Genomic DNA, 13,845 nt, shown 5'->3' with positions numbered 1-13,845 from the left:
CTGTGTTCTAACCCCAGTGTTCTAACCTCTCTGTGTTCTAACCTCAGTGTTCTAACCTCAGTGTTCTAAACTCAGTGTTCTAACCCCAGTGTTCTAACCTCTGTGTTCTAACCCCAGTGTTCTAACCTCTCTGTGTTCTAACCTCTGTGTTCTAACCTCAGTGTTCTAACCTCAGTGTTCTAACCTCAGTGTTCTAACCCCAGTGTTCTAACCCCAGTGTTCTAACCTCAGTGTTCTAAACCCCAGTGTTCTAAACTCAGTGTTCTAACCTCAGTGTTCTAAACCCCAGTGTTCTAACCTCAGTGTTCTAACCTCAGTGTTCTAACCTCTGTGTTCTAAACTCAGTGTTCTAACCTCAGTGTTCTAAACCCCAGTGTTCTAACCTCAGTGTTCTAACCTCAGTGTTCTGGTCCTAGGTCTGGGATGGGACTAAGTGCCCCCACCCTCTGCTGGACGTGACGGTGGAGCCAGGCACCCTGGAGGGAAGCCCCGCCCCCTGCAGGAACAGAGACAACCTCACCGCCAACGTCCTGGTCTACGACAACCACCTAGAGGTGGCCAATCAGCTGAAGGTAAGAAAGCACCCTAACCCTAACCCTGACACTGCTCAGCATGGAAGACTAGCAGGTAAGGGGTAGTGGTGGTCTAGTGGATAGTGAGTTGGACTTGTGATCGGAAGGTTGTGAGTTCAAATCCCGCCTGAAAACCACACCACTACTAGTGTGCCCTTGAGTAAGGCACTTAGCCCTCAGTTACTCCAGGGGGAATGTCCCTGTAATTCGTAATTGTAAATCGCTTTGGATTAAAAGCGTCTGCTAAATGGCAACATTTAAAAATCTAATTAAATTAGGTAAGACAGCACAGCATGGGAGACTGGCCTCGTCTCCTACCGTAACCACGTGTAGTCTAACTCTGTCTCTACAACCAATAAATCAACTTTTTGATGATATTCTAATTATATGACCAGCACCTGTATCAGGGTTTCCGTTAGAAAAAAATTGTGCCGGTCAACGTGTCCGGGAAGATTTCAATTTACCGGACAAACGTGAGAAATTCCGGTCATCATATTAAAATATAATATAGGTGTTTGTCGCGGTGATTACTGTTGTGTAGCCTATACAGTATATGCCGTTTAATGTCCATTTCTCATCCGATACGATTAGATGCGAGCTATATAATATAGGCTTTCATGATTCGCATGCGCTATGCCATAATATTATGTCCAGCGCTGAACGCGCCACACTGGGAACTGAACAGACTGCATCGATCAATGAACGGACTCCACATTACGTTAACTGAAGTCTGTTAAATTGTTTGGGATTAATGTGAGTTTTCTATTTTCTCTTTCCAGTTTTACCCTTTTTATCAATAAAACAACGTCATTTCTATATCTTAATCGGACTCGCGAGTATGACAATGAGGAGAACATAACTGTTTATTGAGAAACGATTGATAGGCAGGCTGGGATACGTATATAAAGAAATACCACAATGTCTAGATGTATAACATTGTATTGAAAAGTGCAAGAGGTTACATGTAGGCTTCTGGCGTGACACATAGGCTAGCCTAATTTTCGTTCATATGCCTTTTATCAGATAAAATAAAATAGAATAAAACTCTTTGAAAATAAATAGGCTTTAAATGAACTTAACTGCTTTCAGTAGCTCAGTCAGTCCCACATACTGATGACATGCGATGCCATTTTTTGCCATGTGAAATGCAACTTGTAGCTGAGAGTGCAGCTTATTGTTAGCCGTTTCATTAGCCTGCTCACAGTGGCCTGACCGCCGATATGTGCTCACTGCACCGCCTGTGATCAGTGAGACATTCTCATATTCGTTGCTCCTCTCGTGAATCCGTTATTCCTCCCCGATTTTTTGCACGGTGAGCAGAACATTTTTCCTTCCCCATCTAAACGCAGCCAGGGGAAATGTTCTTTCCATTCAACTCGGAACCCTCCAGTTGGCTGGAGGAGCCACTACCTCCATCTCTTTAGAGCCAGACTTCTCCTCAGACTCATTGTAGCTTGGTTTCATGAAGTCATTGTTAAGCTTACTTTGTCTTGCCATGTTTACCTCTCGCTCGCTAATGGTGCACTTTGAGCTGCAACGTTTGCAGGTTAAAAGCAGGGTTGCCAGATGGGCCGGGTTATCGCCGAATGGGCTACTGGGTTTAGCGGTAATAGACTGGTTAGGCTGTAAAATCCCATCTGGCAACCCTGCCACCGCTGTTTCGCGGAGTCATCATCATGCCGGCGTCAAATCATATAATAATAAAAGAAATATAGCCTATATATTCATCTTTTTTAACATAGAAGGAATCAGAATGTGACAATTCAACTTTAGCGAATTGTATTCAAATTGTGGTTAGAGGGAATTATTTTCACCAGACATTATGACCGAAGAGATTTCAATTTGTCGGACTTCAATAGATTTTACCGGACAAAGACCGGTAATTACCGATTAACGGAAACCCTGACCTGTATATATTACATATAGTAATATGGCTATTTTCTAGTAGAAATGAGCTCCATCTTTTTTGGACAGCTGTCAACATCTCGTCATCATGTGCTGATATCGCGACACTACAGCTTGGCGAATCGTCCTGACCAAGTGAAGAATCTTGTAGTCTGTGAGCCCCCGTCGTTGCCACATCCTGTAGTCTGCGCTGTGCTGCGCAGTCTGCGCGCCGCTGAGACGCGGACACCAGCACGACGGTCGTTTAGTGTGAGAGGCTCAGCGATGTTACAACTTGAAAAGTCGTCTAGTCTGTAGCCGCCTTTAAAGACAGAGAGGTAGAGAGAGAGGTAAAGGGTGAGGTAGTGAGAGAGGTAAAGAGTGAGGTAGAGGTAGAGAGAGAGTTAAAGAGTGAGGTAAAGAGAGGGAGTGAGAGAGTTAAAGGGTGAGCTAGAGGTAGAGAGAGAGTTAAAGAGTGAGGTAAAGAGAGGGAGTGAGAGAGTTAAAGGGTGAGCTAGAGGTAGAGAGAGAGGTAAAGAGTGAGCTAGAGGTAGAGAGAGAGGTAAAGGGTGAGGTAGTGAGAGAGGTAAAGAGTGAGCTAGAGGTAGAGAGAGAGGTAAAGAGTGAGCTAGAGGTAGAGAGAGAGGTAAAGAGTGAGGTAGTGAGAGAGGTAAAGAGTGAGGTAGAGAGAGAGGTAAAGAGTGAGGTAGAGGTAGAGAGAGAGGTAAAGAGTGAGGTAGTGAGAGAGGTAAAGAGTGAGGTAGAGGGAGTGAGAGAGTTAAAGGGTGAGCTAGAGGTAGAGAGAGAGGTAAAGGGTGAGGTAGTGAGAGAGGTAAAGAGTGAGGTAGAGGTAGAGAGAGAGTTAAAGAGTAAGGTAAAGAGAAGGAGTGAGAGAGTTAAAGGGTGAGGTAGTGAGAGAGGTAAAGAGTGAGGTAGAGAGAGAGGTAAAGAGTGAGGTAGAGGTAGAGAGAGAGGTAAAGAGTGAGGTAGAGGTAGCCAGGTCACTTGTACCTCCCAGTGTTGTCCTGTACCAGAGCTGTTTGTGGAGTGTGCCCAAATCAACAATGGTGTTTTTGTATTACCTTCTCTCTGTTGTCTTTTATTGGCTGGCTGTGTTGTTCTGCAAAGTGCTTTCTGCTTTCTGCTGCACCTCAGGCAGACCTTGTTTTCCCTGCCGACAATAAGAGCTGTGAATGTTTAAAATGTTAGATTGTGTAATCGTGACTGAACTCCTTGTGAATGTATAACCCTGCGTTGATGCTCTGCCTCTGTGCAGACAGGCAGCGTTAGCATACGGTTGCGTAATCCCAGTGTATGATGTGTGAACCCTAATAGTAGTAATAATAATAATAACTTTAATCTATATAGCGCCTTTCAAAAGACCCAAGGACGCTTTACAATTCAAGGGAAATGATCAGACAGACAAAACAGAAAACAAACAAAGCAAAACTGAAACATTGACTAGGGGCCAAAGGCCTTGGTGAACAGATGGGTTTTAAGGGCTGATTTGAAGGAGTCCAGGGTGGGGGCGTTGGGGAGATCACTATGGGGAGAGAGTTCCAGAGAGTAGGTGCGGCCGCGCTGAAGGCTCTGTCCCCAAAGGTCTGTAGGTTGGTGCGGGGGGTGGACAGCAGGCCCATGTCTATGGGCTATGGGGTATGCTGGGGGAGGAGGTCAGTTAGGTACTGGGGGGCGCAGGCGTGGAGGGATTTGTAGGTGAGGAGGAGGATTTTGTAGGTGATGCGGGACTTGACCGGGAGCCAGTGGAGGTGGATGAGGGTGGGTGTCTGTGTTCTCTTGATTAAGAAGTAGCAGCTTTCTGTTGTAGTTGTGCTGTTTTATTCACCCTAGTTCTGAGACGAGACCCCACCTGGTCCTCTGTCAGAGAAGACGACAGTGTTCCTAATATTATGTCTTTCTGGTTTACTACACATCTGCTGCAGAGTGCAAACTGTTGCAGGTGAGAAACTGCATTGTCTGTCCAAACTGATCTGTCTGGAACTCGGCAAAGCAATTATGGGATGGATAAACCGAATTAATGCGCTGTCCTAAAATGTTACCATGGTTACAGAGGGACACATTTTTCAGCCTAAAACCAGTTATGACTGTTCATAACAAAACTATAAAATGTATAAATCATTTCAAGTTTCACTCAAACGAGTTTCCTAGTTCCAGAAACATGAAACATGACTGTGTCAGCGGAGTTGAGTCTGCCGATGAGGAGGAAATATACCGTAGTGTGGAATGGGCTGAGCTGGCTGCTGAACAGAGGCTGAGAGAAGAAAGGAGGTTATTAGGATGAATGAAACAGAGAAAGAGAGGATGGGATAGAGGAAGGGAGAGGATCAGAGGAGAGAGAGAGATGACCAATCGATCCACCTCCGTCACGGTCTCACATGGACATCCTCACAGTACACACCCACACACACACACACACACACACACACACCAACAAACACACACACACCAACACACACACACACACACACACCAACACACACCAACAAACACACACACACCAACAAACACACACACACCAACACACACACACACACCAACAAACACACACACACCAACAAACAAACACACACACACGCACCAACAAACACACACAATTGGGGCAGGGCGATACGAGACAGACAGAACTATTTCTGTGTGTGAGATGGATTTTCCTCCTGTGCTCACTGCTTAGAGCACATGGCGTCTTCTCCTAGAAGCAGTATCTCCCCTGCTGTTGTTTTGTGGGTAACTATTCTAACACGCCGTCCACTTTGTCATCCTAACTGTCTGTCTGTCTGTCTGTGTGTCTGTCTGCCTGTCTGTCTGTGTGTCTGTCTGCCTGTCTGTCTGTCTGTGTGTCTGTCTGTCTGTCTGTCTGTCTGTGGGCTTACAGTGTTACAGTGTTACAGTGTTACAGTGTGGTGTGTGTCAGGAGTGTTGGAGGATGTCTCAGGAGGTAGAGGCTATGTCTCAGGAGGTAGAGGCTGTGTCTCAGGAGGTAGAGGCTGTGTCTCAGGAGGTAGAGGCTGTGTCTCAGGAGGTAGAGGCTGTGTCTCAGGAGGTAGAGGGTGTGTCTCAGGAGGTAGAGGCTGTGTCTCAGGAGGTAGAGGCTGTGTCTCAGGAGGTAGAGGTTGTGTCTCAGGAGGTAGAGGCTGTGTCTCAGGAGGTAGAGGCTGTGTCTCAGGAGGTAGAGGCTGTGTCTCAGGAGGTAGAGGTTGTGTCTCAGGAGGTAGAGGCTGTGTCTCAGGAGGTAGAGGCTGGTGGAGGTAGAGGCTGTGTCTCAGGAGGTAGAGGCTGTGTCTCAGGAGGTAGAGGCTGTGTCTCAGGAGGTAGAGGCTGTGTCTCAGGAGGTAGAGGCTGTGTCTCAGGAGGTAGAGGCTGTGTCTCAGGAGGTAGAGGTTGTGTCTCAGGAGGTAGAGGCTGTGTCTCAGGAGGTAGAGGCTGTGTCTCAGGAGGTAGAGGCTGTGTCTCAGGAGGTAGAGGCTGTGTCTCAGGAGGTAGAGGCTGTGTCTCAGGAGGTAGAGGCTGTGTCTCAGGAGGGAGAGGCTGTGTCTCAGGAGGTAGAGGCTGTGTCTCAGGAGGTAGGGGCTGTGTCTCAGGAGGTAGAGGTTGTGTCTCAGGAGGTAGAGGCTGTGTCTCAGGAGGTAGAGGCTGTGTCTCAGGAGGTAGAGGCTGTGTCTCAGGAGGTAGAGGCTGTGTCTCAGGAGGTAGAGGCTGTGTCTCAGGAGGTAGAGGCTGTGTCTCAGGAGGTAGAGGCTGTGTCTCAGGAGGTCGAGGCTGTGTCTCAGGAGGTAGAGGCTGTGTCTCAGGAGGTAGAGGCTGTGTCTCAGGAGGTAGAGGCTGTGTCTCAGGAGGTAAAGGCTGTGTCTCAGGAGGTAGAGCCGCCGTCTAATGATCGCAAGGTTGGCAGATCGGCGGTTCGAGCCCCGGCTGGCCACATGTCGAAGTGTCCTTGGGCAAGACTCTGAACCCCAGATTGCTCCCAGTGAGCGGGCCGGCCGGCGCCTTGCATGGTAGCTTCCCGCCATTGGTGTGTGAATGTATGTGTGAATGTGTGTGTGTGGGTGAATGAGAGGCCGTTGTAAAGCGCTTTGGATAAAGGCGATATATAAGTCAGTCTGTTTACCATTTACCATTTAATGATACTTGCAGAGGAATCTAGGTTCTCTTGGCCATGTTCAGTATCCATTAAATGGTTCATGGTGATCATTGATAACGGTAATTGAAAAATGGTGGCTGAAACCAAGGCATCTTGTCTGTAGGTGACCTTACAACCCTTCTATTACAAACCTTCTATTTAAAATGTTGTTTGTTTCAGGTAAAGTTTGTGGCCTGGTTCAAGCTGATAGTTACCTGGTATCTTTTAATAAAGTAATGTGGGTATTTTTTTTTACTTACCTCCAATTTTTTTACAAACCTCCGTGGTGCTTGGGTCAATGAATCCCAGAGAAACCAAAGTGGAGCCTAACTGATATGCAGTTATTGGGTACTTGCGTTATTATTTCCATGTACTTTTATAAGTACATACCTGGTTGATACCGGGGGTGTAAGATAAAGATATATCAACGTTTGTGAACGTGAACAGTGGCTGTTTCAGCAGATGAACAATGTCACCATAACACAAAGCCGGTAGAGAGTGAGCCCAGCCTATAGGCTCAGAGTGTGTCTCATTACCAGCGTACCTGGCTGCTGTGGGCAGCTGGAACCAGGCAGAGCAGCTCTGGGTCGGCAGTAGACTCGCCTGCTGGGCTCAGCTGGCCCTGAACCAGAGCCACTAGAGAAACGTTCTCACTAGAACATTAGGGGGTGTTCTCACTAGAACATTAGGGTGTGTTCTCACTACAACATCAGGGTGTGTTCTCACTAGAACATTAGGGGGTGTTCTCACTACAACATCAGGGTGTGTTCTCACTAGAACATTAGGGGGTGTTCTCACTAGAACATTAGGGTGTGTTCTCACTAGAACATTAGGGTGTTTTCACTACAACATCAGGGTGTGTTCTCACTACAACATCAGGGTGTGTTCTCACTAGAACATTAGGGTGTGTTCTCACTAGAACATTAGAGTGTGTTCTCACTAGAACATTAGGGTGTGTTCTCACTAGAACATTAGGGGGTGTTCTCACTAGAACATTAGGGTGTGTTCTCACTAGAACATTAGGGTGTTTTCACTACAACATCAGGGTGTGTTCTCACTAGAACATCAGGGTGTGTTCTCACTAGAACATTAGGGTGTGTTCTCATTAGAACATTAGGGTGTGTTCTCACTACAACATTAGGGTGTGTTCTCACTAGAACATTAGGGTGTGTTCTCACTAGAACATTAGGGTGTGTTCTCACTACAACATTAGGGTGTGTTCTCACTAGAACATTAGGGTGTGTTCTCACTAGAACATTAGAGTGTGTTCTCACTAGAACATTAGGGTGTGTTCTCACTAGAACATTAGGGTGTGTTCTCACTAGAACATTAGGGTGTGTTCTCACTAGAACATTAGGGTGTGTTCTCACTACAACATTAGAGTGTGTTCTCACTAGAACATTAGGGTGTGTTCTCACTAGAACATTAGGGCGTGTTCTCACTAGAACATTAGTGTGTTCTCACTAGAACATTAGTGTGTTCTCACTAGAACATTAGGGTGTGTTCTCACTACAACATTAGGGTGTGTTCTCACTAGAACATTAGAGTGTATTCTCACTAGAACATTAGGGTGTGTTCTCACTAGAACATTAGGGTGTGTTCTCACTAGAACATTAGGGTGTGTTCTCACTACAACATTAGAGTGTGTTCTCACTAGAACATTAGGGTGTGTTCTCACTAGAACATTAGGGCGTGTTCTCACTAGAACATTAGTGTGTTCTCACTAGAACATTAGGGTGTGTTCTCACTAGAACATTAGGGTGTGTTCTCACTAGAACATTAGGGGTGTTCTCACTAGAACATTAGGGGGTGTTCTCACTAGAACATTAGCGGGTGTTCTCACTAGAACTTTAGGGTGTGTTCTCACTAGAACATTAGGGTGTGTTCTCACTAGAACATTAGGGTGTGTTCTCACTAGAACATTAGGGTGTGTTCTCACTAGAACATTAGGGTGTTCTCACTAGAACATTAGGGTGTGTTGTTCTCACTAGAACATTAGGGGGTGTTCTCACTAGAACATTAGGGGGTGTTCTCACTAGAACATTAGGGTGTTCTCACTAGAACATTAGGGTGTTCTCACTAGAACATTAGGGGGTGTTCTCACTAGAACATTAGGGGGTGTTCTCACTACAACATTAGTGTGTTCTCACTAGAACATTAGGGTGTGTTCTCACTAGAACATTAGGGTGTGTTCTCACTAGAACATTAGGGGGTGTTCTCACTAGAACATTAGGGTGTTCTCACTAGAACATTAGGGGGTGTTCTCACTAGAACATTAGGGGGTGTTCTCACTACAACATTAGGGTGTGTTCTCACTAGAACATTTGCTTCACTTGGAATCGGAGTTTAGGATTAAATTTGTTTGCTCTGCGTCGTTTGGAGCTGTGAGAACGCGCATTCGAAGTCACTCCCGCAGCAAAGAACCAACGGATGCTCCGCTTGAAAAGGGTGGTTTCGCTCCGGTTAGAAACGACGCATCCGTCACTTTGCTTCGCTTCGCTTTTGGTGAGAACGCTGCTCGAGGCAGTCCATAGGAAAACAACAGCGCACGCGTGTTGATCTGGATAAGAGAGGGACGAACGGGCAATTTTCTATTTTTCGGACCAATCAACTACCACGTCTGTTGCTTCGATTGCGTATGTTACTTCGTTTACAATGAAGGGCTGTGAGAACGCAAACCAGAGAAATAATTTATGCAACAATGTTGCGAACTCATCCACTTGCTCCGGGTCCGGATTCAGACTTTCATGTGAGAACACGACCTCAGCCTCACCCTGTCTCTGCACAGGTCCACTGGTACCTCACGTCTCTGAGCATCACGCCGCCTTTACTCAGGCCTCAGACACCTGCTTCTGTCTTCGCTTATTCCCTGTTTTACCCCTTTAACCTCACTTAGTTGTTTAATTATGGGTGCTAGCAATTCAACAAGTCGGTTCAGGGTAGCTGGCTCTGAACCCGTTCCCTCCCCTTCTCTCCTCATGTTCCCTCACTCTTGTCGGGGCCCGAATCCATTTTCTTACTTTTAATCACCTTTTGGCTCGATCTAACCGACCTCTTTATTATTTCTCTTCTATATTACCTTGAATATATTTGTTGAAATATGATTTCTGAGGGTTTATTTTTGCCGAGTTGAGAGGGACTGAAAATGTGCGACTAATCACTCCGCCATCATACCGGAAGCCAACACCTGCTTCTGTCTAAACAGAAACACAACTGACGAACTGACGTCCAGTTCAATGAGAACTTACATTCCTCTAAAACATTCAGGATAGTGGGCAGCATGTCAGAGATGTGTTTTGACCTGAGACAGCTTGGCATGACAGGTCAAAGCCTGCTGGGCTAGTCGTGCCTGGACAAGCTCATCTTTGAGAAGTCGCTGATTGTTTTCCTGTCAGCTGTCTTTCATGAATCATATTCTATTGTGTTTCTCTGACTTTGTAGCCGTTGAAGTCTGGTGATTGTGATTGTGCATGTGCACCTTTTCTGTCAGACAGTGGATGTCTCAAGTGTCAGTCTCCCCCCTGCCCCCCCTCCCCTGCCCCCCCTCCCCTGCCCTCCCAGGTCCAGTACAAGCCCTCCAGCCTGGCCTGATGATGCTCTGATCCTTACAGCTCAGCCTCCCTCTGTCTGCACCCTGAACACAGGGATGTATCTGTCTGCTCTGAACACAGGGACATATCTGTCTGCTCTGGACACAGGGACGTATCTGTCTGCTCTGGACACAGGGACATATCTGTCTGCTCTGGACACAGGGACGTATCTGTCTGCTCTGGACACAGGGACGTATCTGTCTGCTCTGGACACAGGGACGTATCTGTCTGCTCTGAACACAGGGACGTATCTGTCTGCTCTGAACACAGGGACGTATCTGTCTGCTCTGAACACAGGGACATATCTGTTAGACTCTCTGGACACAGGGACATATCTGGTAGACACTCTGAACACAGAGACATATCTGGTAGACACTCTGAACACAGAGACATATCTGTTAGACTCTCTGGACACAGAGACATATCTGGTAGACTCTCTGAACACAGGGACATATCTGGTAGACACTCTGAACACAGAGACATATCTGGTAGACACTCTGAACACAGAGACATATCTGGTAGACTCTCTGAACACAGAGACATATCTGTTAGACACTCTGAACACAGAGACATATCTGTTAGACTCTCTGGACACAGAGACATATCTGTTAGACTCTCTGAACACAGAGACATATCTGTTAGACTCTCTGGACACAGAGACATATCTGGTAGACACTCTGGACACAGGGACATATCTGTTAGACACTCTGGACACAGAGACATATCTGGTAGACTCTCTGAACACAGAGACATATCTGTTAGACTCTCTGAACACAGAGACATATCTGTTAGACACTCTGGACACAGAGACATATCTGGTAGACTCTCTGAACACAGAGTGTGACGGCCCTGGCCCCATATTGTGTCCTGGCCTGTAATAAACATCTGTTTCCCTGTCTGCAGAGAGTACTCCTGCTGGACAGGGTTACCAATCAGTGAAAGGCAGGTCAGCTGGTGGACAGCTGATTGTGCCCCACCTGGTTCCAGGATCCAGGGCATAAAAGATCTATGCAGGCCTCAGTATTGAGGCCCCCTTCTAGGCACCATTATTTGTCTTATTTGTTTGTTCCTTGTTTCACACCATGCAACACTCACCTCACCACTTTCCACTACACTCACATTACACCACTGATTTACTGACTACCACACCTCATCTTATTATTGTTATATAGGCCTCATTTAGTTTACAATAAACATTTTCTTATCATTACTTACTAAGATCGTGTGTGTGTCTCCCGTTTTTGTCATGGTCATGAGCCTGGCCGTGACAAATTGGGGGCTCCGTCCGTTTTCGTTTTTCTAGCATTATTTTGATCACCTTTTGGTAAGTAAATATTGCTTTTTTTCTATTGAATTCTACCCGGTCGTTTGACTTTTTTGCTTAATTGATGGTTAAAACATTGTGGTTCATTACTTGTGGTGCGACTCCCATGGCTTGTTGCCTTGATTGGCAGGGGGTGCCTTGTTAAGTTAATAAGCGCGTGTCTCTGTTAGTAGCCTAGGCAGAGATTTTGGTGAATGAACTGCAAACTGGTGTCGTAGTCGATTCCCCACCAGTTCAAAATTATCGCCTGCGGGTGTTTTTTTTTTGAAAGCCTTGAGTGGCATATTAAGCATTTTGGAGACACACTTATCGCATTTTTGTATATAATAGCCTATTGTTAATTGATCTGCGCGATCGTTTTGTTTGTAATGGTGCTTAGATAGGTTTTTTTCTATTGGGGCAAGAGGGTGTATACAATTGGCTGTCAGTTGCGCACATGTAGGCTACGGGGCTGCCCTGGTAGGCTTACGGTCTCTCTCCTTTGAGTCTGGCTGAGCGTTTTTCTGTAGTGTTGCGGTACGGCGGCTAGAGCAATTGTCTCGGGGACACATTCTTAGCTGTCAGGTGGGCGACCAGCTTGCTGGGGGTCTAACCGGGCTGACGAGTTAGTGTTTAAAGATCCTCCCGCTAGCGCATGAAGACTAGGGTTGAGCTTACTCAGTCAGGTCCTGGGGTAGGCAGTCAGATAGGGGCATGCTCCGTTGCGAGGTTGTCAATTTCCTCTGATGCGCGCTGAGTTGTCAGTGTATACGCCATCTTGGGTCCATAGGCCTACATTGTCCTGTACTTAATATTGTGATTTAATAAAATAAAAATGTCTGGAGTAGAGGGGTTTATAGCAGCTCCATCCTATGACTTATTGTACCGTTTTACTAAAGCTCAATTGTTATTGGTTGCAAAACATTATGATGTAGCGGTGGTAGAACAAAAGAAACATGAGCTTAGGGCATGTTTAGAGTCGAAACTGGTCGAGATGGCAATTTTGCCACAGCCTGTCAAGGGTTTAGCTTCGCCTGTTGCTAAGCACCCTTTTACATTTGACCAGGAAAAAGAATTGCTCAAACTGAGATTAGACCAGGAATTTGCACTTGAGAAAATGAAATGTGAAGTCCAAATGCAAACTGAAACGGCTAGATTGGAGTTAGAGAGACATAGGTTGAATTTGATTGAAGACGGTAAAATCAGTAGTGAAGTCTTAAGTAGTGGGGGTTCTTTTGCTTCCAGGGGAGCAAATAGAGGCTCATTTGATACAGCAGGAAACTTGAAACTTTTACCTAAATTTAATGAAAGGGATCCTGACTCGTTTTTTTCGTTGTTTGAGCGCCTCGCTGACACTCGTGGTTGGCCAGATGCTGAACGCACCCTCATGTTACAATGTGTTTTTACAGGTCGAGCACAGTTGGCATATTCGTCCCTGAGCCGTGAGGATTCTCTGATTTATGAGAAAGTGAAGTCTGCAGTGCTTAAATCTTATGAACAGGTTCCGGAGGCCTACAGACAGAAATTTAGGAATTGGAGGAGAAACAAGAGTCAGACACATCTTGAGTTTACAAGAGAATTAGTTTTGCATTTCAATCGCTGGTGCAAGGCGTCTGATGTATATGATATTGATGATTTCTGTGATCTGATTGTACTGGAGCAATTTAAAAATGCTATTCCCCAGAATATAGCCACCTATATTAGTGAAAAGCAGGTGACTACTCCTGCTGAAGCTGCTGCGTTGGCAGATGATTTTACATTGACTCATAGCAGGGGTAGGTTTGGAGAGCCGCGCACGTTTGGTGAGTCTCGCGCTTATGTGCCAGAGCCTGGGTTTCAGAGGAGTACCTTTGGTTTTGATATGCCACCTGCTGGTCAGTCAGTTGCAACTGATTTTGGTCGTAGAGGTCAGAATAGTTCAAGGAGTTATGAGAATCAGAATAGTTCAAGGAGTTATGAGAATCAGAATAGTTCAAGGAGTTATGAGAAAGTGTGCAGTCACTGCCATAAAAAGGGGCATGTTAAATCTGAATGCTATGCTTTAAAGTCTAGAGGTAAGCCTTGGGCTCCAGTGTCTCATGGGGATGGGGCTAAAGGGGCTGGTTGCGCGGCGCCGGTGGTGCAGCGGGTTAAGTCTGCTGCCCAAGCCTGTGATTCGCTGTCCCAGGTGCGCTCTACACATGTTGAGTCTCCACAATCCTCTGACCTTGAATCTTACTTGCCATTCCTTACAGATGGTTTGGTGTCCCTCGTCGGTGGGGATGAGAAGGTCCCAGTAAACATTTTACGGGATACTGGGGCATTTGATTCGTTTATTTTAGCTTCTGCTTTGCCATTTTCTGATGCCTCTGACACAGG

General features: G+C 46.1%; 1 protein-coding gene across 1 annotated transcript in view; it reads left to right on the top strand.

Annotated features, from left to right (window-relative positions):
• LOC308170080 (protection of telomeres protein 1-like) overlaps positions 1-13,845 on the top strand; it is a gene marked incomplete at both ends in the record, with an annotated part of 62,273 nt that overhangs the window by 26,268 nt on the left and 22,160 nt on the right. Inside the window, one exon of the mRNA XM_080544812.1 lies at positions 417-572. Within this exon, the coding sequence (XP_080400938.1) occupies positions 417-572 (156 nt within the window). The remainder of the gene's footprint in view (positions 1-416; positions 573-13,845) is intronic.

Source organism: Nansenia antarctica, assembly GCF_963989245.1.
Source record: "Nansenia antarctica genome assembly, chromosome: 14".
NCBI classification, from domain to species: Eukaryota; Metazoa; Chordata; class Actinopteri; order Argentiniformes; family Microstomatidae; genus Nansenia; species Nansenia antarctica.
Note: the sequence above shows the minus strand (reverse complement) of the source record. Positions and strands in the feature narration are given on the sequence as shown.